This window comes from Oncorhynchus tshawytscha, linkage group LG04 (genome assembly GCF_018296145.1).
Source record: "Oncorhynchus tshawytscha isolate Ot180627B linkage group LG04, Otsh_v2.0, whole genome shotgun sequence".
Classification (NCBI taxonomy): Eukaryota; Metazoa; Chordata; class Actinopteri; order Salmoniformes; family Salmonidae; genus Oncorhynchus; species Oncorhynchus tshawytscha.
This window is the reverse complement of record NC_056432.1, coordinates 66,348,605-66,374,949: the sequence shown is the minus strand read 5'-3', so window position 1 is coordinate 66,374,949 and position 26,345 is coordinate 66,348,605. Positions and strand designations below refer to the sequence as shown.

The window sequence follows — 26,345 nt, the reverse complement described above, 5'->3', positions numbered from 1 at the left end:
TAAAAATGTATTTGAGAGACAACAAGTGCTCATTGTGTAAATGTATTTATGTTTGCAATAAACATTGGAGATGAAGAATAGTGTACATGTTGTCAACAATCTTAGCCAGCCCCATTGGTCAAATGATGATCCAAGATTAGACCAGAAATAATCCCACTTGTGATCAATGTAAGCAGGCTCCTGCTACTTTATTACACATGTTTTGGATATGCCTGAAATTAACAGATCTCTGGATATCAATTTTTGATGTTTTCTAAGATACTGGAGAGATTACTGCATTATTGGGAGTGGTACCACAGGAGGTCCCTCTAAACAGTTCTATGGAATGGTATCACAGGAGGTCCCTCTAAACAGTTCTATGGAATGGTATCACAGGAGGCCCCTCTAAATAGTTCTATGGAATGGCACCACAGGAGGTCCCTCTAAACAGTTCTGTGGAATGGTATCACAGGAGGCCCCTCTAAACAGTTCTATGGAATGGTATCACAGGAGGCCCCTCTAAATAGTTCTATGGAATGGTACCACAGGAGGTCCCTCTAAACAGTTCTATGGAATGGTATCACAGGAGGTCCCTCTAAACAGTTCTATGGAATGGTATCACAGGAGGCCCCTCTAAATAGTTCTATGGAATGGCACCACAGGAGGTCCCTCTAAACAGTTCTATGGAATGGTATCACAGGAGGCCCCTCTAAATAGTTCTATGGAATGGCACCACAGGAGGTCCCTCTAAACAGTTCTATGGAATGGTATCACAGGAGGCCCCTCTAAATAGTTCTATGGAATGGTACCACAGGAGGTCCCTCTAAACAGTTCTATGGAATGGTATCACAGGAGGCCCCTCTAAATAGTTCTATGGAATGGCACCACAGGAGGTCCCTCTAAACAGTTCTATGGAATGGTATCACAGGAGGCCCCTCTAAACAGTTCTATGGAATGGCACCACAGGAGGTCCCTCTAAACAGTTCTGTGGAATGGTATCACAGGAGGCCCCTCTAAACAGTTTTGTGGAATGGCATCACAGGAGGCCCCTCTAAACAGTTTTATGGAATGGTATCACAGGAGGCCCCTCTAAACAGTTTTATGGAATGGTATCACAGGAGGCCCCTCTAAACAGTTCTATGGAATGGTATCACAGGAGGTCCCTCTAAACAGTTTTATGGAATGGTATCACAGGAGGTCCCTCTAAACAGTTTTATGGAATGGTATCACAGGAGGCCCCTCTAAACAGTTCTATGGAATGGCACCACAGGATGTCCCTCTAAACAGTTCTGTGGAATGGTATCACAGGAGGCCCCTCTAAACAGTTTTATGGAATGGCATCACAGGAGGCCCCTCTAAACAGTTTTATGGAATGGTATCACAGGAGGCCCCTCTAAACAGTTTTATGGTATGGTATCACAGGAGGCCCCTCTAAACAGTTCTATGGAATGGTATCACAGGAGGTCCCTCTAAACAGTTTTATGGAATGGTATCACAGGAGGTCCCTCTAAACAGTTTTATGGAATGGTATCACAGGAGGCCCCTCTAAACAGTTCTATGGAATGGTATCACAGGAGGTCCCTCTAAACAGTTTTATGGAATGGTATCACAGGAGGTCCCTCTAAACAGTTTTATGGAATGGTATCACAGGAGGCCCCTCTAAACAGTTCTATGGAATGGCACCACAGGAGGTCCCTCTAAACAGTTCTATGGAGTGGCACCACAGGAGGTCCCTCTAAACAGTTCTATGGAGTGGCACCACAGGAGGTCCTTCTAAACAGTTCTATGGAGTGGCACCACAGGAGGTCCCTCTAAACAGTTCTATGGAATGGCACCACAGGAGGTCCCTCTAAACAGTTCTATGGAGTGGCACCACAGGAGGTCCCTCTAAACAGTTCTATGGGCAACATGCTGGCATACTATTTAAGTGGAAGGATTGGTTTTCTCTTACTTTTAGGAAGAAGGAAGGAAGTTATGCAACATCTCAAGCTAGAGAAAATACGCTACTCCGTTAGGGGATCTGCAATTACATTTTATAATATCTGACAACCTTTCCTATCCTTTGTAGAAGGCATGGAACCAACAAATTTCACAACTCCATAAACCAACCCAAATTAGAATTTGTATAATTATTTTTACTATTTTTTAACTTTTTGTTTTATAACATGGGGGGTTGGGGTGGGTTTGACTTGGTAGGGGATCTGTGTGTGTTCTGTTAGAGCATGGGGGGTTGGGGTGGGTTTGACTTGGTAGGGGATCTGTGTGTGTTCTGTTAGAGCATGGGGGTTGGGGTGGGTTTGACTTGGTAGGGGATCTGTGTGTGTTCTGTTAGAGTATGGGGGTTGGGGTGGGTTTGACTTGGTAGGGGATCTGTGTGTGTTCTGTTAGAGCTTAGGGGTTGGGGTGGGTTTGACTTGGTAGGGGATCTGTGTGTGTTCTGTTAGAGTATGGGGGTTGGGGTGGGTTTGACTTGGTAGGGGATCTGTGTGTGTTCTGTTAGAGCATGGGGGTTGGGGTGGGTTTGACTTGGTAGGGGATCTGTGTGTGTTCTGTTAGAGCTTAGGGGTTGGGGTGGGTTTGACTTGGTAGGGGATCTGTGTGTGTTCTGTTAGAGCATGGGGGTTGGGGTGGGTTTGACTTGGTAGGGGATCTGTGTGTGTTCTGTTAGAGCATGGGGGTTGGGGTGGGTTTGACTTGGTAGGGAATCTGTGTGTGTTCTGTTAGAGCATGGGGGTTGGGGTGGGTTTGACTTGGTAGGGAATCTGTGTGTGTTCTGTTAGAGCATGGGGGTTGGGGTGGGTTTGACTTGGTAGGGGATCTGTGTGTGTTCTGTTAGAGCATGGGGGTTGGGGTGGGTTTGACTTGGTAGGGGATCTGTGTGTGTTCTGTTAGAGCATGGGGGTTGGGGTGGGTTTGACTTGGTAGGGGATCTGTGTGTGTTCTGTTAGAGCTTAGGGGTTGGGGTGGGTTTGACTTGGTAGGGGATCTGTGTGTGTTCTGTTAGAGCATGGGGGTTGGGGTGGGTTTGACTTGGTAGGGGATCTGTGTGTGTTCTGTTAGAGTATGGGGGTTGGGGTGGGTTTGACTTGGTAGGGGATCTGTGTGTGTTCTGTTAGAGCATGGGGGTTGGGGTGGGTTTGACTTGGTAGGGGATCTGTGTGTGTTCTGTTAGAGCATGGGGGTTGGGGTGGGTTTGACTTGGTAGGGGATCTGTGTGTGTTCTGTTAGAGCTTAGGGGTTGGGGTGGGTTTGACTTGGTAGGGGATCTGTGTGTGTTCTGTTAGAGCATGGGGGTTGGGGTGGGTTTGACTTGGTAGGGGATCTGTGTGTGTTCTGTTAGAGTATGGGGGTTGGGGTGGGTTTGACTTGGTAGGGGATCTGTGTGTGTTCTGTTAGAGCATGGGGGTTGGGGTGGGTTTGACTTGGTAGGGGATCTGTGTGTGTTCTGTTAGAGCATGGGGGTTGGGGTGGGTTTGACTTGGTAGGGGATCTGTGTGTGTTCTGTTAGAGCTTAGGGGTTGGGGTGGGTTTGACTTGGTAGGGGATCTGTGTGTGTTCTGTTAGAGCATGGGGGTTGGGGTGGGTTTGACTTGGTAGGGGATCTGTGTGTGTTCTGTTAGAGCTTAGGGGTTGGGGTGGGTTTGACTTGGTAGGGGATCTGTGTGTGTTCTGTTAGAGCTTAGGGGTTGGGGTGGGTTTGACTTGGTAGGGGATCTGTGTGTGTTCTGCCCTCTACCTGTTCTATCCGTTATCTGTAGAATCATAAAAAATGGCAAATAAAAAAACATCCAAAAAATAAAATATATTAGCCAGTCCCATCTGTTTTGCCCCATAGTTGACAAGCGTGGGTTGTGTTGCTAAAGAACCAACCCGTCTATACTTCCTGAACAGAAACATCATCAGAGTTTCAGAACATTCAGGGCTCTGCCCTGAAAACCTGGGGCTGACTCACCGCGAGGGGGAAGGGTGAACTAATATGACCTTTATAATAAAGCATTGCATATGGGGAGGTTATCACATATAGCCATAATGGTCCAAGAACCCGTCCATTTTAGTACTATTTCATTTCTTCATTCTGTGCTGCGACTCTTGCTGTATTTTTTTTTTTTTTTGAAAAACGTACTTAGTAACAGTAAGTCATTTGTGTCCCTTTTAGTCAACTTAAATTATTGATTTGAACAATTTGATTGTGTGTGTATGTCATGTTTTATGTATATCTCTTAACCAATCATGGAACAAAACTCAGTGTGAGTTTATTTGGTCTGTTTGTATAGCTTTTTTTTACGTATTTTAGCCAGAATGGCCCGGAAGCATAGCCAGAATGGCCCGGAAGCATAGCCAGAATGGCCCGGAAGCGTAGCCAGAATGGCCCGGAAGCATAGCCAGAATGGCCCAGAAGCGTAGCCAGAATGGCCCGGAAGCATAACCAGAATGGCCCGGAAGCGTAGCCAGAATGGCCCGGAAGCATAACCAGAATGGCCCGGAAGCATAACCAGAATGGCCCTGAAGCGTAGCCAGAATGGCCCGGAAGCGTAGCCAGAATGGCCCGGAAGCGTAGCCAGAATGGCCCGGAAGCGTAGCCAGAATGGCCCAGAAGCATAGCCACAATGGTCTCGTCCGGGATGGTCCCGGATACATAGTCATTGCTATGCTTCTGGGACCATTCAGGCTACGCACTTAAATATTAACCCCTATATAGACTATAATGTGACAAGATATATTGTACATTAATTCATATTTAATACGATTAATTCAACCAGAACAACAGTAGTCATGGCATGGTTTAACCAGAGATGGAAGAAGAAGGACTTTTGTGTGGGTTGATGACATTTCTCAAGTATGCTGAGATCTAAATCTCCACCCTATCTATCGTTTCTTAGGAACTGTGCAACATGCGGCAGGGCTACCCATGAAAAACACTTCCTGAGGTGTAACTTCTCATCTACAGTAAATAGATACCTACCAGTAAAATGCCAAATCAGCAAGAAACCACTCCTATAATCGTTTCTTAGGAACTGTGCAACATGCAGCAGGGTTGACCACTCCTATAATCGTTTCTTAGGAACTGTGCAACATGCGGCAGAGTTGACCACTCCTATAATCGTTTCTTAGGAACTGTGCAACATGCAGCAGGGTTGACCACTCCTATAATCGTTTCTTAGGAACTGTGCAACATGCGGCAGAGTTGACCACTCCCACATGGAAAACACTTCCTGAGGTGTAACTTCTATTCTATCAGTAAATAGAAAGGCTACACAACATTGTTAATAATAAAACCTGTATGATTCTATTCCATGGTCTTACCAGGGAGGAAGACTCATACTAGTTAGCTGTAGTTGGACAGGTGTGTTGTTCTTACTAGCGCTATCTAGGGCTGTAATTCTCCTGCAGCAAACCATATTCTTGTGAGGACATTATTACATGAAATCATGTCAGTTTACACTGACAACACTGCAACACTAGACATTTTATGAAGAATGCATACGCTGAGGCAAAGTTCTGTGCATAGTTATTTGGACATAGATTGAAGCTAAAACATTTCATTTGGTTGTATACTCCAGCATTTTGGATTTTAGATCAAGGTGACAGTACAGAATGACGCCTTTTATTTGAGGGTATTTTCATACATATCTGTTTTACCGTTTAGATATTAAAGCACTTTATGTATCGAGTCCCCCCATAGCACACAATGACTTCATCAAGCTTGTGACTCTACAAACTTGTTGGCTGCATTTGCAGTTTGTTTTGGTTGTGTTTTGGATTATGTGGTGCCTAATAGAAATGAATGGTAAATAATATTGTGTCATTTTGGAGTCACTTTCATTGTAAATAAGAATAGAATATGATTCTGAACATTTCTACATTAATGTGGATGCTACTATGATTATGGACGATCATGAATGAATTGTGAATAAATATGAGTGAGAAAGCTACAGAGGCATACATATCATGATCAGAGGTTAGCATGTTTAGAGGGTATGATCTTTGACCCTCTAACTTTTTCACTCATCATTATTCACGATTAATTCATGATTATCCATATTCATGGTAGCTTCCACATTACCATAGAAGTGTTCAGAAACATCTTATATTCTTATTTACAATAAATGTAACTTTACAATAAAAGTGATATTATTTACCATTCATTTCTATTGGGCACAACATCCGAAACAAATACATCCAACAAGTTAATAGTCACAAGCTTGATGTAGTCATTGTGTGCTAGGAATATGGGACCAAATACTACATTTAAAACACTATAAGGGCCCCATGCAGACTTTCCTACTCACGCCTTTCCTACGCACCTCTCAGTAGTTGGTATTCAGTCATATGCTCAAAAACCCTCCCACTTGCTGGCCAACAGATTTTCTCGTGGAGTTTTCATTCAATAGGATTTTAATTTATCTATGGCTATTCCTTTAAATTGGTGTACCTCTTAAACTGACAGTCCCTGAAATCAGGGATTACTTCAAAATAATGTGTACATGTATATGTTTCCATTACTGATACTGTAATTTAATTATGCCATTGTGTTTTCATTAATTGAAAACCCTTAATCTATTTTATGAGAATTTGTAAGATTCTTGTTTGCATAAAATAGACGGAGACCAGCCATTTCAATAATAGGTAACAGAATTTATTCTCGGAGCGCGCTGCCACTTTACCACGAGCAACAGTTTATATACAATAACATGACGACATTTCATTACTTAACAGAATCCCCTCCTCTCGACCGGGACAAAGTGAGGTTAATAGTTCATTGTAACTTACTAACACACACACAGGTCACACAACATAACTGAATTAACTGTTGACCCCCCCAACATTATCGATCACCACTTAGCTGACAGTTCTAATGAACAGAAAACCTAGGAATGCACTCACTTCCTTATCTAAAAACCCCAGAGCTCAGTTTCGTCGGTTCAACCATAGGTTAACTACCTTATCTGTTTACTTAATCCACAACCCATTATTTTCTTCCTAGTTGGAATGGTGTTCATTAACTTTAATTACTCCTTGTCTGTGTCTCACAATCCCTTCTTATGAACTCATATTGTTAATCAGATATAACAAAACAGAGTTTAAGTTTGACTTAGTTACAGTTCTATTTAAAATGATTTGTTCAGTCATTTAATCATAATTTTCCCAACAATTAATTATTTTATTGATTTCCCTCCGTTTTATAAGTCAGGAGACAGACCTCCCTCTGGTGGTCGGCTGCATCATCACATCGATTTATATCACTTCACTGCGACCAATGGTGTAAAGTACTTTAGGTAAAAATACTTTAAAGTACTACTTAAGTTGTTTTTGGGGGTATCTGTACTTTACTTTACTATTTATATTTTTGACAACTTGTACTTTTACTTCACTACATTTCTAAAGAAAATAATGTACTTTTTACTCTACACACTTTCCCTGAAACTCAAAAGTACTCGTTACATTTTGAATGGCTAGTATGACAGGAAAATGGTCCAGTTCACGCACTTATCAAGAGAACATCCCTGGACATCCCTACTGCCTCTGAACTGGCAGACTCACTAAACACAAATGCTTTGTTTGTAAATGATGTCTGTGTTGGAGTGTGCTCCTGGTTATCTGTAAATAAATAAATAAACAAATCGTGCCATCTGTTTTGTTTAATATAGGGAATTTGAAATGATTTATACTTTTACTTTCAATACTTATGTATGTTTTAGCAATTACATTTACTTTTGATACTTAAGTATATTTAAAACCAAATACATTTAGACTTTTACTGAAGTAGTATTTTACTGGGTGACTTTCACTTTTCTTGAGTAATTTTCTATTAAGTTATCTTTACTTTTACTTACTGACTGCGTCATGTTAATGGAGCAGTCCTTAGTAAAACATGTATCCAGCTGGACTGCTTCATAGCAGACATGGCAAAGCAATCGCTGAATTTATCTAGAGCAGGTGGATCTAAATATACTATGGATTTCACTTGATTGGGCAGGGGTGCAGCATTGGGTGGGCCTTGGAGGGCATAGGCCCACCCACTTGTGAGCCATGCCCAGCCAACCAGTATTCTTTCTTTTCAGCACAAAGGGGCTTTATTACAGACAGAAATACTTTATTCCCCCCCCAAAAAAATCTGTATGTTTTATTATACTTTTGCTGTGTACTAGATCATGTGGGTTGAAAAGTGTTTTTTTCCTCAGACATAAATAAACAATTCCAGGTAAGTCAAAGGTCATAGCAAGATTAATAAAACATTGCCCTCTTGCTAGATTATTGACTACAGACATAGCAAAACAGTGCAAATGGCTGTCAGCTCAACTTTAATTCGAATTTTCGACAGACTTAACAGAATGTATGGACAGAACAGTTCAGAATATTAGGGATCAATGAAAGAAAGCCATGTCAATACACGCATTTTCGTCTCTTTTTCAACCCCAATTTGTCAATAACATTTTTGTTCTAATATTGTATATTATTTAGGGTTAGGAAAGTATTCATAAATAATCATAAAAAATATGTTAAGAGAGCCTTTACACACTAAATATATTGGTGAATAAAAAATACAGTGGTTTGATTCATCCTGAATGTTGCCATATTCAAATGTTCAATCTATGAAATATTTGAAGATTAGACAAATTTATAATTACAACATTCTAGAAATCATAAATCAACTTGGTAGGTTTGGCACTACAATTGTCATTTTTGCTTGGTTACAGAAGCCTATAACTTGGGTCTCCAAATGTCATCTCTGCCAGCATTTCATAAACTTCATTTTGTCACCAGCAATCATAAGGTAAGAGATTGTAAACAATTGTCATTTATAATTACAATGCCATTATCCAAACAGATTACTCATTTACCTAGCTCTTATCAAGTTGTAAATTACAGTGCATTGAGAATGGTATTATTTCTGTCTGAAAAAATAAAGTAGATGTTGTTCCACTTGGAACCGACAAGTGGCTCTACCTTATTAGTTTTTTCATGCATAATGGGGGTGGAATTATGAGGGAATTACGTTTTAAAAAACAGCGTAGAATACAGAGTATCTTTAGACACACCTCCACCACACCTGCATTCCTTTCATCTCCATCTCAAACCTCAAAGTTGCAAGATGGCGCTGACAGAGATGGTCGCCTCACTTCGAGTTCTTAGGAAACTATGCAGTATTTAGTTTTTTTATGTATTATTTCTCACATTGCTACCCCGGGAAATCTTATGTGTGGTGGTTCATTTCTTTACTATCAAAAGAGGAGAGATTAACTTATCACACAAGTCAGAGTTATACTTAAAGCAAATCTTTAATAGTGACAGCTTTGCGATAGCGATGGCTTGTCAACGACTCACCGTCTCTTTGATGATTCATTGAAAGCGCAGAGACAAAAGTACAAAGGTATTTTATAGCCAAGATACATCCCTTTCAACCTACATGACGATCAACAGACATATGGAATGGGTCACAAGGTTCATATCTTTATAAAAGATACCTATTATACATAGCAGACAGTATCTGCTGTGTCAACAGTTTTCACTGTATAGAGACCAGTGTCTGGCCCTCCGACTCCAAACTGGAACCATCTCTCCCTGGTACGGTATAGGACAGAAACATTAACTCATGCTCTGGAACGCTCTTTAGGTTTTATCACCAAAAAGACATTGTAAATCTCCTGTCAGTGTTATCTCCCAGAGGCCCATCCTCAGTAGAACACACACAGAATAGTTAACAAAATACTCTATTATGTTGAATAAAACAACCATTTGATGTAATAAAAGTATTATAACATAATCTTGCAATTTCTCCTCTGACATATGTCTTATTACATACAGCCTGGAAGAACTATTGGAGAGCGACGTCAACATTACGACCAGGAATACAACTTTCCCGAAAGCGGATCCTCTGTTTGGACCACCACCCAGGACAATGGATCTAATCCCAGAAGCCGACCCAAAACAATGGCGCCACAGAAGGGGCAGATGGAGCAGCCTCCTGGTCAGGCTCCGTAGACGTGCACACCGACCACCACTCCCGAGTATACTACTCGCCAATGTCCAGTCTCTTGACACGGTAGACGAAATTCAAGCAAGGGTTGCCTTCCAGAGAGACATCAGAGATTGAAACATTCTCTTTTTCACGGAAACATGGCTCTCTCGGGATGTGTTGTCGGAATCGGTCCGGCCACCGGGCTTCTCCATGCATCACGCAGACAGATATAAACACCTCTCTGGGAAGAGGAAGGACGGGAGGGTATGCTTCATGATTAACAACTCATGGTGTAATTATAACAACACATAGGAACTCAAGTCCTTCTGCTCACCTGACTTAGAATTCCATACAATCAAATGTCGGCCATTTTACCCCCCAAGAGAATTCTCATCAGTTATGCACACAGCTGTGTACATTCCCCCTCAAGCAGACACCAAGACAACCCTAAAGGAACTTCACTGGATTCTATGTAAACTGGAAACCATATATCCTGAGGATGCATTTATTGTAGCTGGTGATTTTAACAAAGCGAATTTGAGAACAAGGCTACCTAAATTCTATCAGCATATTGAATACACTACACGCAGGGGTAATACACTGGATCACTGCTACTCTAACTTCCGCGATGCACACAAAGTCATCCCCCGCCCTCCCTTCAGCAAATCTGACCACGATGCCATATTGTTCCTACCGTCTTATAGGCAGAAACTCCAACAGGATGTACCAGTTACTAGAAACATTCAACACTGGTCTGACCAACCGGAAGCCACGCTTCAAGATTGTTTTGATCACCCAGACTGGAATATGTCCCAGTCAGCCTCAGAAAACAACATTGACCTATACGCGGACTCTGTGAGCGAGTTTATAAAGAAGTGCATTGGCGATGTCGTACCCACTGTGACTATTAAAACCTACCCTAACCAGAAACCGTGGATGGATGACGGCATTCGTGCAAACTGAAAGCGCAAACCACCCATGGAAAGAGGTTGGGGAATCTGGCTGAATATAAACAGTGTAGTTATTCCCGCCGCAAGGCAATCAAACAAGCGAAATGCTGTTACAGGGACAAGGTGGAGTCGCAATTCAATGGCTCACAGGGCAGGACGGGAGGGTATGTAGGAAATCACAGACTACAAAAAGAAAACCAGCCACGTCACAGACACTGACGTCTCGCTTCCAGACAAACTAAACACCATCTTTGCCCGCTTTGAGGATAATAAAGTGCCAATGTCGCGGCCCGCTAACAAGGACTGCGCCACCCCCTCTCCTTCTCCGTGGCCGACGTGAGTAAAACATTTAAACGTGTTAACCCTCGCAAGGCTGCTGGCCCAGACAGCATCCCTAGCACACACTTCTGTCATCATGAACTGCTTTAAGAGACTGGTCAAGGATCGTATCACCTCCAGCTTACCGGCCACCCTAGACCCACTTCAGTTTGCATACCGCCACAACAGGTCCACAGACGACGCAATTGCCATCGCACTGCACACTGCCCTATCCCATCTGGACAAGAGGAATACCTACAGCTCAGCATTCAACAACATAGTACCCTCCAAGCTCATCATCAAGCTGGAGGCCCTGGGTCTCAACCCCGCCCTGTGCAATTGGGTCCTGGACTTTCTGATGGGTCGCCTCCAGGTGGTGAAGGTAGGAAACAACATCTCCACTTCGCTGACCCTCAACACTGGGGCCCCACAAGGGTGCGTGCTCAGCCCCCATCTGTACTCCTTGTTCACCCTTAGACTGCGTGACCATGCGCACCTCCAACTCAATCATCAAGTTTGCAGATGACACAACAGTAGTGGGCTTGATTACCAACAACAATGAGACAGCCTACAAGGAGGAGGTGAGTGCACTAGGAGTGTGGTGTCAGGAAAACAACCTCTCACTCAACGTCAACAAAACAAAGGAGATGATCGTGGACTTCAGCAAACAGCAGAGGGAGCACCCCTTTATCCACATCGAAGGGACAGCAATGGAGACAGTGGAAAGTTATAAGTTCCTCGGCGTACACAACACAGACAGACAGAAATGGTCCACCCACACAGACAGTGTGGTGAAGAAGGCGCAAAAGTGCCTCTTCAACCTCAGGAGGCTGAAGAAATCTGGCTTGTCACCCAAAACCCTGACAAACCTTTACAGATGCACAATGGAGAGCATTCTGTCGGGCTGTATCACAACCTGGTACGGCAACTGCACCTCCCTCAACCGCAAGGCTCTCCAGAGTCTGCACAACACCTCACCAGGGGGCAAACTACCCGCCCTCCATGACACCTACAGCACCCAATGTCACAGGAAGTTTATTTTTTGCCTGATTCCATTCGATTTTATTTAAATTTTCATTTTGTTTTTCAGGTTACACTTTTTTTCAGGTTTTCTTGTGTGTGTTGGGACCGATGTGTAAATGTATGTGAAATAAAGTTAGATTGAGTGAGTTTGTTTTGCTTGAATTTCTTGTTTTCACATGCAAAAACGGTTTGCTCTTGATATAAACCCATGTATCACTTTATCTGCCTTTCCAGACTAGCCTATGTTTCTGAACAGTCTATCATGCTGCCTTGTTGACAATATGACCCGGTGGCGCCGACTACTGTTCGATTTGAGCAGGGCAGTCCGCCCTCATCGGTTTTGCTCGGTCACATGAAGGGCCACAACCTGGTTCTAATCGAACTTCCTCAGTGATTGATTGATTGATACCTTGGTGTGTGCTTCCTGCTGGCTGATGAAGCAGTCAGCGGAGAGGCAAAACTTGGCGATGCGCTTGTCCCAGATGTCCTTCACCAGTGTGCGGATCTCATCCGCTTTGGGAATGTTATCAGATGCACTGCAGAGAAACAGGGATATATGACAACCCACTGAACACACAATTAGGAGCCACCTTCCAATTCCAGTCAAATTATAAATCAATAGCTGTATCCAAACTAAGACAATATATCCAAGCTTAAAGTTAGGAAGTGTAGGATGATACTGACTGATTGAGTAGCAGCTTGGTCAGCTCCATGTAGTATGGACTGGGGACAGGGGTGAATGTGTCTTCCTTCCTCTCTAGCTCTCTTATCTCCTCCAGTTTCTCTGTACACAGATGAAAAAGGAAAGAAGTTCAGCTCTGACATTGGTTTACGTAGAGGCACCATCTTTGTAGACAATATATTAACATACATCATTTATACATATTGATATTTAACCAGGACTATGATAAACCCTCTGAGAGACACCTGTCTCTTTAACTTACCTACATCCATCCACTCTGGTGGCACTATCCTGCATTTCTGCCTCTGTTTCAGATTGAGGGCCAGCCACACAGGCACGTCGACAGGTAGCCCTGGGTTAAAAGGACCAAGATCACCCTGGAGACAGAAATCCACTTCTGAGTCATACTTGGCAGAACGTAAACAAACTTACAATATCAGTAACGTTAGCTAGTTAGCCATGTCCCATCCCCATGTATCTGATGGAAACACATGGGAGCCTGGAGTGTAGCTAACTAGTTAGATGGCTTTCCCCCCCTCCCCCCGATTTTTGGTCTTAATTGTAGTTAGTTTTGCTACATTCTCTTAGTATTTTTTTACATTTTAAAAGGATTGTATGGTGTTCTATTCAGACTGAAAATAGTTTGGGGAAAATGGTTCATATTAAGTTATGGCTGCAATCCCACTAACAGGATAAGTGTCATCAACAACCGTTGAATAGCATAGCGCTACATACAATAAATATTACTAAAAATATTTATATTCATGAAATCACAAGTGCAATATAGGAAAACACAGCTTAGCCTTTTGTTAATCCACCTGTCGTGTCAGATTTTGAAACTATGCTTTACAGCGAAAGCAATCCAAGCGTTTGTGTAAGTTTATTGATCGCACAACAAAACATTAAGTACACTTAGCATCAGGTAGCTTGGTCACGAAAATCAGAAAAGCAATCAAATGAATTGTTTACCTTTGATGATCTTCGGTTGTTTTCACTCATGAGACTCCCAGTTAAACAACAAATGTTCCTTTTGTTCCATAAAGATTATTTGTATATATCAAAAATACATCCGTTTGTTTGGCACGTTATGTTCAGAAATCCACAGGAAAGAGCGGTTATGACAACGCAGACGAAAATTCCAAATAGTTTCCATAATGTCCACAGAAACATGTCAAACGTTTTTTATAATCAATCCTCAGGTTGTTTTTAAAATATATAATCGATAATATATCAACCGCAAATGTCTTTCACAGTAGGAGAGGGAAAAGCAATACCTATAGAAACTCTGTTGCGCGAGCAAAACTCATGTGACCACTTGACACGATGTTATCGTTCTGGCTCATTTTTCAAAATAAAAGGCTGAAACTATGTCTGAAGACTGTTGACACCTTGAGGAAGCGATAGGAAAAGGAATCTGGTTCATATCCCTTTAAATCATGCAAAGGGAGGCTATGAACATGGAGTTTTCAAAGTAGAAGCCACTTCCTGTTTTGATTTTCCTCAGGGTTTCGCCTGCAATATCAGTTCTGTTATACTCACAGACAATATTTTGACAGTTTTGGAAACTTTAGAGTGTTTTCTATCCAATACTAATAATAATATGCATATATTAGCAGCTGAGACTGAGGAGCTGGCCGTTTACAATGGGCACCTTTTCATCCAAGCTACTCAATACTGCCCCTGCAGCCATAAAAAGTTACAAATCTTTAAAAATATAATTTAAAGACAGAAAGAAAAAAAAGAAGCTGGTTAGCAATGCTAATGACATTAACCAACTCACCCCGAAAAACTCTGAACCAATGACATTCATTTGGGGACAGGTCGAAAAGCGTTAAACATGTATGGCAATTTAGCTAGTTAGCCTGCACTTGCTAGCTAATTTGTCCTATTTAGCTAGCTTGCTGTTGCTAGCTAATTTGTCCTGAGATATAAAGAATGAGTTGTTATTTTACCTGAAATGCACAAGGTCCTCTACTCCGATAATTAATCCACACATAAAATGGTCAACCGAATCATTTCTAGTCATCTCTCCTCCTTCCAGGCCTTTTCATCTTTGAACTTATATGGTGATTGGCATCTACACTTTCGTAGTATTACCACGACAACCGGCAAAACAGTTCGTCTTTCAATCACTCACGTGGGTATAACCAATGAGGAGATAGCACGTGGGTGTAACCAATGAGGAGATGGGAGAGGCAGGACTAGCACGGCGATCTGCGTCAGAAATAGACAGGAGTTCTATTTTAGCCCTTGGCAATGCAGATGCTCTTTGGCGCGCATGAGCAGTGTGGGTGCAATAATTTAATAACATGGATTTCAAAATGCATTTTGCAACGCTCGCACACGCGATGTGTCCTTGACTGGTCAGCATGTTATAATCACACTGTATATAGACTTTTTCTATTGTGTTATTGACTGTACGTGTCTTTATTCCATGTGTAACTCTGTGTTGTTGTTTGTGTCACACTGCTTTGCTTTATCTTGGCAAGGTCGCAGTTGTAAATGAGAACTTGCTCTCAACTGGCCTACCTGGTTAAATAAAGGTGAAATAAAAAAATAAAATAAAAAATCAAGCTGACTGGCTCTCGTTCAGGCAAATGAGAAATAAGTGCACTCAGGCTATCTGGAAGGCCAAAGTTAGTTACTTTAAGGAGCAGTTCTCTCTCTGTGGGTCTAACCCCAAGAAGTTCTGGAAAACAATTAAAGACCTGGAGAATAAACCCTCCTCCTCACAGCTGCCCATGTCCCTTAATGTTGATGATGTGGTTGTTACTGACACGAAGCACATGGCTGAGCTCTTTAATCACCACTTCATTAAGACAGGATTCCTATTTGACTCAGCTATGCCTCGTTGCCTGTCCAACATTTCCTCATCTCCCACCCCTTCTAATGCGTCTATCCCCGATGGTTCTCCCTCTTTTCCCCCTGCCCATCTACAAAGTTTCTACCTGCAGGCAGTCACTGAGTCCAAGGTGCTAAAGGAGCTCCTGAAACTTGACCCCCAAAAAACATCTGGGTCAGATGGTTTAGACCTTCTTCTTTAATGTTTCTGCCCTTATCATCGCCAAGTCTATCTCCGACCTTTTTAACCTGTCTCTCCTTTCTGGGGTGGTTCCCATTGCTTGGAAGACAGCCACGGATTGCCCTTTATTTAAAGGGGGAGATCAAGCTGATTCTAACTGACCTATTTCTATTTTTCCCTTTTTATCAAAAGTGTTGGAAAAATTTGTCAATAATCAACTGACTGGCTTTCTTGATGTCTATAGTCAAATCAAATCAAATCAAATTTTATTTGTCACATACACATGGTTAGCAGATGTTAATGCGAGTGTAGCGAAATGCTTGTGCTTCTAGTTCCGACAATGCAGTAATAACGAACAAGTAATCTAACTAAGAATTCCAAAAAAAAAACTACTGTCTTATACACAGTGTAAGGGGATAAAGAATATGTACATAAGGATATATGAATGAGTGATGGTACAGAGCAGCATAGGCAAGATACAGTAGATGATATCGAGTACAGTATATACATATGAGATGAGTATGTAAACCAAGTGGCATAGTTAAAGTGGCTAGTGATACATGTATTACATAAGGATGCAGTCGATGATATAGAGTACAGTATCTACATATGCATATGAGATGAATAATGTAGGGTAAGTAACATTATATAAGGTAGCATTGTTTAAAGTGGCTAGTGATATATTTACATCATTTCCCATCAATTCCCATTATTAAAGTGGCTGGAGTAGAGTCAGTGTCATTGACAGTGTGTTGGCAGTAGCCACTCAATGTTAGTGGTGGCTGTTTAACAGTCTGATGGCCTTGAGATAGAAGCTGTTTTTCAGTCTCTCGGTCCCAGCTTTGATGCACCTGTACTGACCTCGCCTTCTGGATGATAGCGGGGTGAACAGGCAGTGGCTCGGGTGGTTGATGTCCTTGATGATCTTTATGGCCTTCCTGTAACATCGGGTGGTGTAGGTGTCCTGGAGGGCAGGTAGTTTGCCCTGATGCGTTGTGCAGACCTCACTACCCTCTGGAGAGCCTTACGGTTGAGGGCGGAGCAGTTGCCGTACCAGGCGGTGATACAGCCCGCCAGGATGCTCTCGATTGTGCATCTGTAGAAGTTTGTGAGTGCTTTTGGTGACAAGCCGAATTTCTTCAGCCTCCTGAGGTTGAAGAGGCGCTGCTGCGCCTTCTTCACGATGCTGTCTGTGTGAGTGGACCAATTCAGTTTGTCTGTGATGTGTATGCCGAGGAACTTAAAACTTGCTACCCTCTCCACTACTGTTCCATCGATGTGGATAGGGGGTGTTCCCTCTGCTGTTTCCTGAAGTCCACAATCATCTCCTTAGTTTTGTTGACGTTGAGTGTGAGGTTATTTTTCTGACACCACACTCCGAGGGCCCTCACCTCCTCCCTGTAGGCCGTCTCGTCGTTGTTGGTAATCAAGCCTACCACTGTTGGGTCGTCCGCAAACTTGATGATTGAGTTGGAGGCGTGCGTGGCCACACAGTCGTGGGTGAACAGGGAGTACAGGAGAGGGCTCAGAACGCACCCTTGTGGGGCCCCAGTGTTGAGGATCAGCGGGGAGGAGATGTTGTTGCCTACCCTCACCACCTGGGGCGGCCCGTCAGGAAGTCCAGTACCCAGTTGCACAGGGCGGGGTCGAGACCCAGGGTCTCGAGCTTGATGACGAGCTTGGAGGGTACTATGGTGTTGAATGCCGAGCTGTAGTCGATAAACAGCATTCTCACATAGGTATTCCTCTTGTCCAGATGGGTTAGGGCAGTGTGCAGTGTGGTTGAGATTGCATCGTCTGTGGACCTATTTGGGCGGTAAGCAAATTGGAGTGGGTCTAGGGTGTCAGGTAGATTGGAGGTGATATGGTCCTTGACTAGTCTCTCAAAGCACTTCATGATGACGGTTATGAGTGCTACCGGGCGGTAGTCATTTAGCTCAGTTACCTTAGCTTTCTTGGGAACAGGAACAATGGTGGCCCTCTTGAAGCACGTGGGAACAGCAGACTGGTATAGGGATTGATTGAATATGTCCGTAAACACACCGGCCAGCTGGTCTGCGCATGCTCTGAGGGCGCGGCTGGGGATGCCATCTGGGCCTGCAGCCTTGCGAGGGTTAACACGTTTAAATGTCTTACTCACCTCGGCTGCAGTGAAGGAGAGACCGCATGTTTTCATTGCAGGCCGTGTCAGTGGCACTGTATTGTCCTCAAAGCGGGCAAAAAGTTATTTAGTCTGCCTGGGAGCAAGACATCCTGGTCCGTGACTGGGCTGGATTTCTTCCTGTAGTCCGTGATTGACTGTAGACCCTGCCACATACCTCTTGTGTCTGAGCCGTTGAATTGAGATTCTACTTTGTCTCTGTACTGACGCTTAGCTTGTTTGATAGCCTTGCGGAGGGAATAGCTGCACTGTTTGTATTCGGTCATGTTACCAGACACCTTGCCCTGATTAAAAGCAGTGGTTCGTGCTTTCAGTTTCACACGAATACTGCCATCAATCCACAGTTTCTGGTTAGGGAATGTTTTAATCGTTACTATGGGAAAGACCTCTTCAACAACGTAGCTCAGGCAGTAGGAAGCTCTCTCATCCATTTATATGCAGATGATACAGTATTATACTCAGCTGGCCCCTCCACGGATGTTGTGTTAAATGCTCTACAACAAAGCTTTGTTTGTGTCCAACAAGCTTTTTCTACCCATAACCTTGTTCTGAACACATCCAAAACAAAGGTCATGTGGTTTGGTAAGAAGAATGCCCCTCTCCCCACGGGTGTGATTACTACCTCTGAGGGTTTAGAGCTTGAGGTAGTCACCTCATACAAGTACTTGGGAGTATGGCTAAAGTTAAATCTAGGCTTGGTTTCCTCTATCGTAATTGCTCCTCTTTCACCTCAGCTGCCAAACTAACCCTGATTCAGATGACCATCCTACCCATGCTAGATTACGGAGACATAATTTATGGATCGGCAGGTAAGGGTAGTCTCAAGCAGCTAGATGTTTTTTACCATTCGGCCATCAGATTTTCCCCCAATGCTCCTTATAGGACACATCACTGCACTCTATACTCCTTTGTAAACTGGTCATCTCTGTATACCCATCGCAAGACCCACTGGTTGATGCTTATTTATAAAACCCTCTTAGGCCTCACTTCCCCCTATCTGAGATGTCTACTGCAGCCCTCATCCTCCACATACAACACCCTTTCTACCAGTCACATTCTGTTTAAGGTCCCCAAAGCACACTCATCCCTGGGTCGCTCCTCTTTTCAGTTCACTGCAGCTAGCGACTGGAACGAGCTGCAACAAACACTCAAATTGGACAGTTTTATCTCAATCTCTTCAAAGACTCAATCATGGACACTCTTACTGACAGTTGTGGCTGCTTTGTGATGTATTGTCTCTATCTTCTTGTCCTTTGTGCTGTTGACTTTTCCCAATAATGTTTGTATCATGTTTTGTGCTGCTACCATGTTGTGTTGCTACCATGCTGTGATGTCATGTGTTGCCACCATGTTGTCTTAGGTCTCTCTTTATGTAGTGTTGTGTTGTCTCTTGTCATGTGTGTTTTGTCCTATATTTATATATATAATCCCAGCCCCGCAGGAGGCCTTTTGATAAGCCGTCACTAAATAATTTCTTCTTAACTGACTTGCCTAGTTAAAAAGGTTAAATAAAATACAAATACAAAAAAATGTTGTGCTATAATGGCAAATACCTTTATTCCATTTGTCTACATTATTATTCCACAGCCTTTATACCCTAGGAAACCATGAATAAGGTCAAGTGAACCTGCCCTTTCCTAGTGGATAAAGCATCTACTTCATTTTTCCCCCATAGAAATTACAGCATTCTCCATGCACTGTAATTCATCAACTGATAAGAGCTATTGTTAAGATCTAGGTAAATGAGTAATCCGTTTGGTGAAAGGGATGGTAACTAGACATAGCAATTTTTTTTAAATATGATTATCCCTTATGATCCCTGGAGACGAATGTGAAACCGGTCATGTGGAAGCAAACAGAAAATCATAAACACTAACAGTTAAATAGGCTACAAATAGCTGTGCCGTTATTCAGAATTGCAATTGTGTGCCTTCACAATTTAAGTGGATGAAATTTGGAGACCCAAGCTATAGGCTTCGGTCACCTCTTCACTGTTGATGTTGAGACTGGTGTTTTGCAGGTACCATTTAATGAAGCTGCCAGATGAGGACTTGTGAGGCATCTGTTTCTCAAACTAGACACTGATGTATGTGTCCTCTTGCTCAGTTGTTTACCAGGGCCTCCCACTCCTCTTTCTATTCTGGTTAGAGACAGTTTGCGCTGTTCTGTGAAGGGAGTTGTACGAGATCTGTTTCTTGGCAATTTCTCACAGGGAATAACCTTCATTTCTCAGAACAAGAATAGACTGACGAGTTTCAGAAGAAAGTTATGTTTATGGCCATTTTGAGCCTGTAATCGAACCCACAAATGCTGATGTTCCAGATACTCAACTAGTCTAAAGGTCAGTTTTATTGCTTCTTTAATCAGAACAGTTTTCAGCTGTGCTAATGTTACGAATCCCTTTTGGCCCGACAGTCTAGGGGGGGATGGTAATGAGACCTGTAACATAACTCATGCAAATTATTATTGTGACAAAGTAAAAGTGTGAACGAAATAACCACGACAACAGAAATCTACCGTCAAACTCCAGGTTTATTTATAAACACACGGTAATGGGGGGGGGGCAGGAAAAGGGGCTGAGCTGGACCCAAGGAAAGAAACAATAAATATACAAAAACACCCCTAAGCTAGACTAGCCTAGCCTACTTTAACAACAGCTAACTAACCAAAAATACAGTGGGTGGTCCACCCAGTTCTAACTAGTGTATTTAACAAAGTTCACCTACGGGTAGTGTATGCCCATGGGCGACTTGTCTTGGTTTCCCCTTTTCCCACCAGCAACAAACAAACACCATAACCAAAAACAATACTCACAGGTGATGACAAAGTGCTAGGAGGTGCTCAAACAAAAGAGAAGCTAAGACACAACGCGAGAGTGAAACACAGCGACCTACAGACATGGCATTTACAGAGAGATTGAGCTCTAGAGCAAACAAATGATGGGGTTTTTAAACCAAGGGAAAGGAACTGTGATAGGGTAGGAAACAGGAGGAGGTGTGTCTTCTGATTGATGATTGATTGTTGACTGATTGGGGAGTGATGATTTTCACCTGTGAGGGGAGAAGGAGAGCAAACACAGGATACATATACACACACACACACAGGATACCTGTATCCGTAACAGCTAACATAATTGAAAAAGGGTTTTCTAATGATCAATTAGCCTTTTAAAATGATAAACTTGGATTAGCTAACACAACGTGCCATTGGAACACAGGAGTGATGGTTGCTGATAATGGGCCTCTGTACGCCTATGTAGATATTCCATAAAATATATTAAGTTTCCAGCTACAATAGTAATTTACAAAATTAATGTCTACACTGTATTTCTTATTGTTTGATGCTATTTTAATGAACAAGAAAAGTGCTTTTGTTTCAAAAACAAAGACATTTCTAAGTGACCCCAAACTTTTGAACGGTAGTGTATATACCTGGGCTTTTCTCCATTTTATTTTACAATTTGTACCATGTTAAATATTGGCTAATATCAGGACACACTATCAGTAATACCCACATACATTTATAACTGTCACGTTAGTGTTCGTTTTCTTCATTTTGCATCATTCCGTTTACCTGTCACGCCTGTGTAGTTATTCCTGAGGGTCCCTAGCATTAGTGGATCATGTAAGGGTAATTTGGTGCAATAGTGTGGGACATGTAGCCTATTTGAATAATTATGGAACTCAGACCCCACATACACATTGTCATACAGTTCCATGATTGGTGAGGATTAGGGTAGATTAATACAACTGTTGTTCAACCCTTATTGTCCGCTTTTTTCCACCTTCCAATATTTAATGGTTTGAACTCGAATTTGACAACCTTCAGGATGAATCAAACTGCTCTCCAAACCTGTTTTTTCAATGACTCATACATACTTTCTTAACCCTAAAATGCATCTAAAATATCAGTGCATTTTATAGTCTACCAGTTGGTGCTGAAACAGAGATGAATATCCATATATTTAGATATCTTTCTTTCATTGATCCTATATTCTGAGCCCCGTCTCGCTACGTTTCCTAGTCTGTCTACAAAAATCTAATTAAAGGCACACCATATTTAAAGGGATGGCTTAAGATAAATGTACTATAAATCCTATTGAATGAAAACTCTGTTGGCCAGCAAGTGAGAATGTTTTCAAAGTTGAATTCAATGTAATCAGCTCATGCAAGGGAACCACCTCAAATGTTCTCCTGCTAGAGCTCCTGTTCCACTTATAAAATATTAGCTCTAAAGTATTGTGGAGCTCCTGCACCTAAATGTAAATAGTAACGGCACCAAAAATGAGTACCGACACCTATTTCAATCCAAGCTCTGGTTAAGTTAGACTACTAACTACTGAGAAGTACTTAGGAAAGGTGTTTGTAAGAAAGGCGTACATTTCCTGTCAGAATTGGGCCCTATGGTAGTAGTTCCATCATATTCTCTGATAGGTTATGGAAAGTTCTTTGGGGTAGGGACTCATTCAGGAATCATTTTTTTACCACACCATTTGTCATAGCCCCATACTTCTACCAGAGATGGTTTGGCTGTGACCGGGAGTCCCATAAGGTGGCGCACAATTGTCCGGGTTAGGGGAGGGTTTGGCCGGGGAGGTTTTACTTGGTTCATTACACTCTAGCGACTCCTTGTGGTGGGCCGGGCGCCTGCAGGCTGACTACGGTCGTCAGTTGAATGGTGTTTTCTCCAACAAATTGGTTAAGCAGGCGGGTGTTAAGAAGCGCAGTTTGAGACAAGATTGAAAAAGGGGTGTAAAAAATGTATGAAAATGGAAAGTATTTTCCATTAATATCCACTGTATGCTGTCTCAACCCAAAGTGATGGAACTGTCTCAACCCAAAGTAAATTGAACACCCAACTCATTCAGATCTATGGATTCGTCAAGTATGTAGGGCAGCGCTAGGGTAAGGGAGTGATTTTAGAAAAAGGCATAAAAAAAATGCACATCTGAAAAGTTACATTTTATTTGTACATTCAGTCCAATTTTTTTTTTTTTTACAAAAAGGTTTAATATCAAAACCTCACAAGTTATTTTATATCTTAATCCAACCCAAAATATATAATTCATGAATCAACAATAATAATATGGACATTTAGCAAATGCTTTAATCCCAAGTGACTTACAGTTTATTACTTATGCAATAACAAGATTTATTTCAACAAATAAAGAATAATCAGATCATCCTTTAACAAATAAATACTAAGCTATCTCTTATAAGAAAACAGGAGTGAAACAGTTCTGAGAATATAAACATTAAGGTAGTGAAATAAAAAACAACATCTCTTGTTGATTACAATTCTGTAATATTTCAATAAGTCAAATCTCAGAACAATAAGTTATAATGTCTATCATCTCTGAAACACTACCATTTCTGAAGAACCTAAAGTATTCAATAGAAGTCTAAATAAATGATATTCATGTTTCCCTACCATTCAGAATTTCGCATACATCTTCATTAACTATTAGCATACAAAAACCGTACTCAAAAAATGAGAAAGAAAATTAACACGTTGCATTGAATGACACCTAGGTCTTGATCACCTTGATCCTCCCTACTACGGGAACAAAGATCCCAATGGTACCTGTGTCCTGCTTGCCCATGAAAATAGACTGACCAGTGCTCTGAAAGCTCTCTTCCCTGTGAGAGCAATTCACTGGGAACAAAGCCTTAGCATTCAGCATTCCTGCGCTACAGTAGTATTAGCACGTCCAACGCCGTTTTGGCCGCAATGTCTTTGTCTGGTGCAGTGCAGTCACTCAGCTGGGAGGCTTAGCACAGGTGCAGGACAGACTTGTTGATCTCAGGGTTGGTCCAGTCATTCCTGAGGTCGTCTAGGTGATTGTCGAAGTCGATCAGGCTCTCGTAGGACCTGCCCTCCAGCAGAGCCGACGTGATCTTCTGAGCCTCACACCAGTCCTCAAAGCTGTCCCTGCAACACACACAAACCAACAATCCAGAACCTCAGCGCCACATTCTGGAATCACAAATCAAATCGTATTTGTTACATGCACCGAATATAACTGGTGTAAACTTCACCTTGAAATGCTTGCTTACGAACCCTTCCCAATAATTCAGTTTAAAAATAAAATAGTAACACAAGAGGAATAAAATACACAAGAATGGAGCTATATACAGGGAGTACCAGTATCAGATCAATGTGCAGGGGTATGAGGTATTTGAGGTAGATATGTACATGAAGGCAGGGTAAAGTAAGTAGGCATCAGGATAGATAAGAGTAAAATAAATATCTACCACACTGGGTTCTATTTCACTAACAGATATTGGCATAGTATACCATGTCGTTCCAAATATTTTTGGATAAATGGCTGTTCAGTAGCTGTGATATATCTATCCCACATGACATATTTGGTCAGCTCAGGAACACTTACACATTACAGTCCCTGCATTTCCACTTGTTTTCATGGTGGTCATAGATGGCTAATATGGGCTCATAGCAGCCCATGGTGAATCTGGTGCTGTCCACCTGAGGAACATTATTAGAGATACAGTGGTCAGTGTAGTTCTTATGTGTGAATTCAGTAATGTGGCAGTTCTGATACTGGACAGCTAATAGAGGATTACCATAATCATTGCTGCTTCGCTGAAGTTCTCTGCAATCCTGGCCCCAACTTTTTCAGCAACCTGGTTAGGTCTGTGGGAGTCAAAAGAAGACAGAGTACATTGTGTATCATATCAACACAACTCTCCACAGAGCTTGAAAGGGATCCTGTATCAAAATCTTGTTACCTGAAGTCCTTTGTGCGCTCGTTGGCTTGGTAATACCCAGCTATGACATATTTGTTCTCTTTACACCACGTGTCAATCTGGATGTGGGGAAAGAAAAAATATATTCACTTGTTTGACTAGATGACTAAACTCAACACCATTGTGAAGGACGTTTCTGATAAACTCCACCAATGTACAAGTTGAAACATCAGAAACTTCTTTCACCATGATGTTGAGTTTAGCTTGACAAGTCAGCAGGACTGACAGCTGTTAATGCACTTCTACTTCAACAGGCCCAGTAACTTGCAGTGGTGAACATGGTGGTGAACATGCAGTGGTGAACATGCAGTGGTGAACATGCAGTGGTGAACATGCAGTGGTGAACATGCAGTGGAGTAACATGCAGTGGAGTAACATGCAGTGGAGTAACATGCAGTGGAGTAACATGCAGTGGAGTAACATGCAGTGGAGTAACATGAACATTTTTGAAACATGACATGTGAATAGAAGATAAAGACGATCAATTCACTCACCAATGTAAGTGCCACTTCCAGCATAGGTGCCAATGCAAGTGTGCCGTGGAATAGTGGTATACAATCCACACAGAGGATTGGAATGGAGTGGCTGTCTTTTTTCTTCTCCTTCTGTTTCTCAGCAACCAGTAATCCGTTCACGGCGCAATGAGGATATTTAGCAGCATGCAAAAGCATCTTGCAATAAGCCTGAGTTGTCAATTTAATACTCATTCTCATTTCGAGATAAACACTAAACTAGCTAATTGTCAAGGATGGTCTGGAGACTGCTAGCTTGACAGCTAGCCAACGGATATCATACCCGATACAACAGAGAGACAGTGACAGCTCTGCCAGGTTGACTACGGTAATCGAGTCTCTTATAACTAGCTACCTACATAAAGGCAACTCTTCGTGAATGTTACCGTGCATTAATGTTGTATGTTGGTCACGACGGTAACGTTATATCCTACTACAAATGAACGCTGCTTGGCTTCTCTCTGGTGGTTTGCACCGGCACCATATTACACACACACACGCACCGCTGTGAAATAGGCAAGAATAACTAAGTACTTCCGGGTCACGGATTTTTGGAATAATTCATAATAAAATCCAGCCCTGTATGTAGAATGAATAACTAGGGCGAAAATTATGGAAAATGTGCACAATTATCGATACATTGTATACTACTTATCATACAAAGAATAATTAAAAGTAATTATATAAGACATGTCATTTATTTGTTGATGTTTATTTTTTAAAGCCCAAATGGTCATCAATGATTTTTTTGTGTGAGTACTCATTTATTGCACATTATAAAAGTATCTGTACATTGTGTCACAGTAAAAGGGGGTTCCACTCTACTCAGGAGCACTTCTAGTTTCCAAATCCAGAGTTTACACCCAGAGCATCACTGCTGATTTGGTGGACTTTAAAGAGTGGCCCATCAATTTAAATCCAATGTCCAATATGAAAAATCTGTTTTATTTAAGTTGATGGGCCACTCTAT

At 42.1% G+C, this 26,345-nt stretch overlaps 2 protein-coding genes across 2 annotated transcripts; both read right to left on the bottom strand.

Annotated features, from left to right (window-relative positions):
• Positions 1-12,604: 12,604 nt before the first annotated feature.
• On the bottom strand, positions 12,605-14,723 carry LOC112237510 (DNA replication complex GINS protein PSF2-like). Its single transcript, XM_024406109.1, has 4 exons — positions 14,694-14,723; positions 13,176-13,290; positions 12,916-13,015; positions 12,605-12,767 (listed from the first exon to the last, which is right to left on the bottom strand). Exons 1-4 carry the CDS (start codon positions 14,721-14,723, stop codon positions 12,605-12,607), a joined length of 408 nt encoding a protein of 135 aa, XP_024261877.1.
• An 8,451-nt stretch (positions 14,724-23,174) lies between these two features.
• Positions 23,175-26,243, bottom strand: LOC112237515 (ER membrane protein complex subunit 8). The gene is made up of 5 exons (XM_024406129.2): positions 25,358-26,243; positions 24,846-24,922; positions 24,681-24,750; positions 24,488-24,582; positions 23,175-24,027 (listed from the first exon to the last, which is right to left on the bottom strand). The coding sequence occupies exons 1-5, from the start codon at positions 25,574-25,576 to the stop codon at positions 23,868-23,870; spliced, it is 621 nt and encodes a 206-aa protein (XP_024261897.1). The 5' UTR covers positions 25,577-26,243; the 3' UTR covers positions 23,175-23,867.
• Positions 26,244-26,345: the final 102 nt, after the last annotated feature.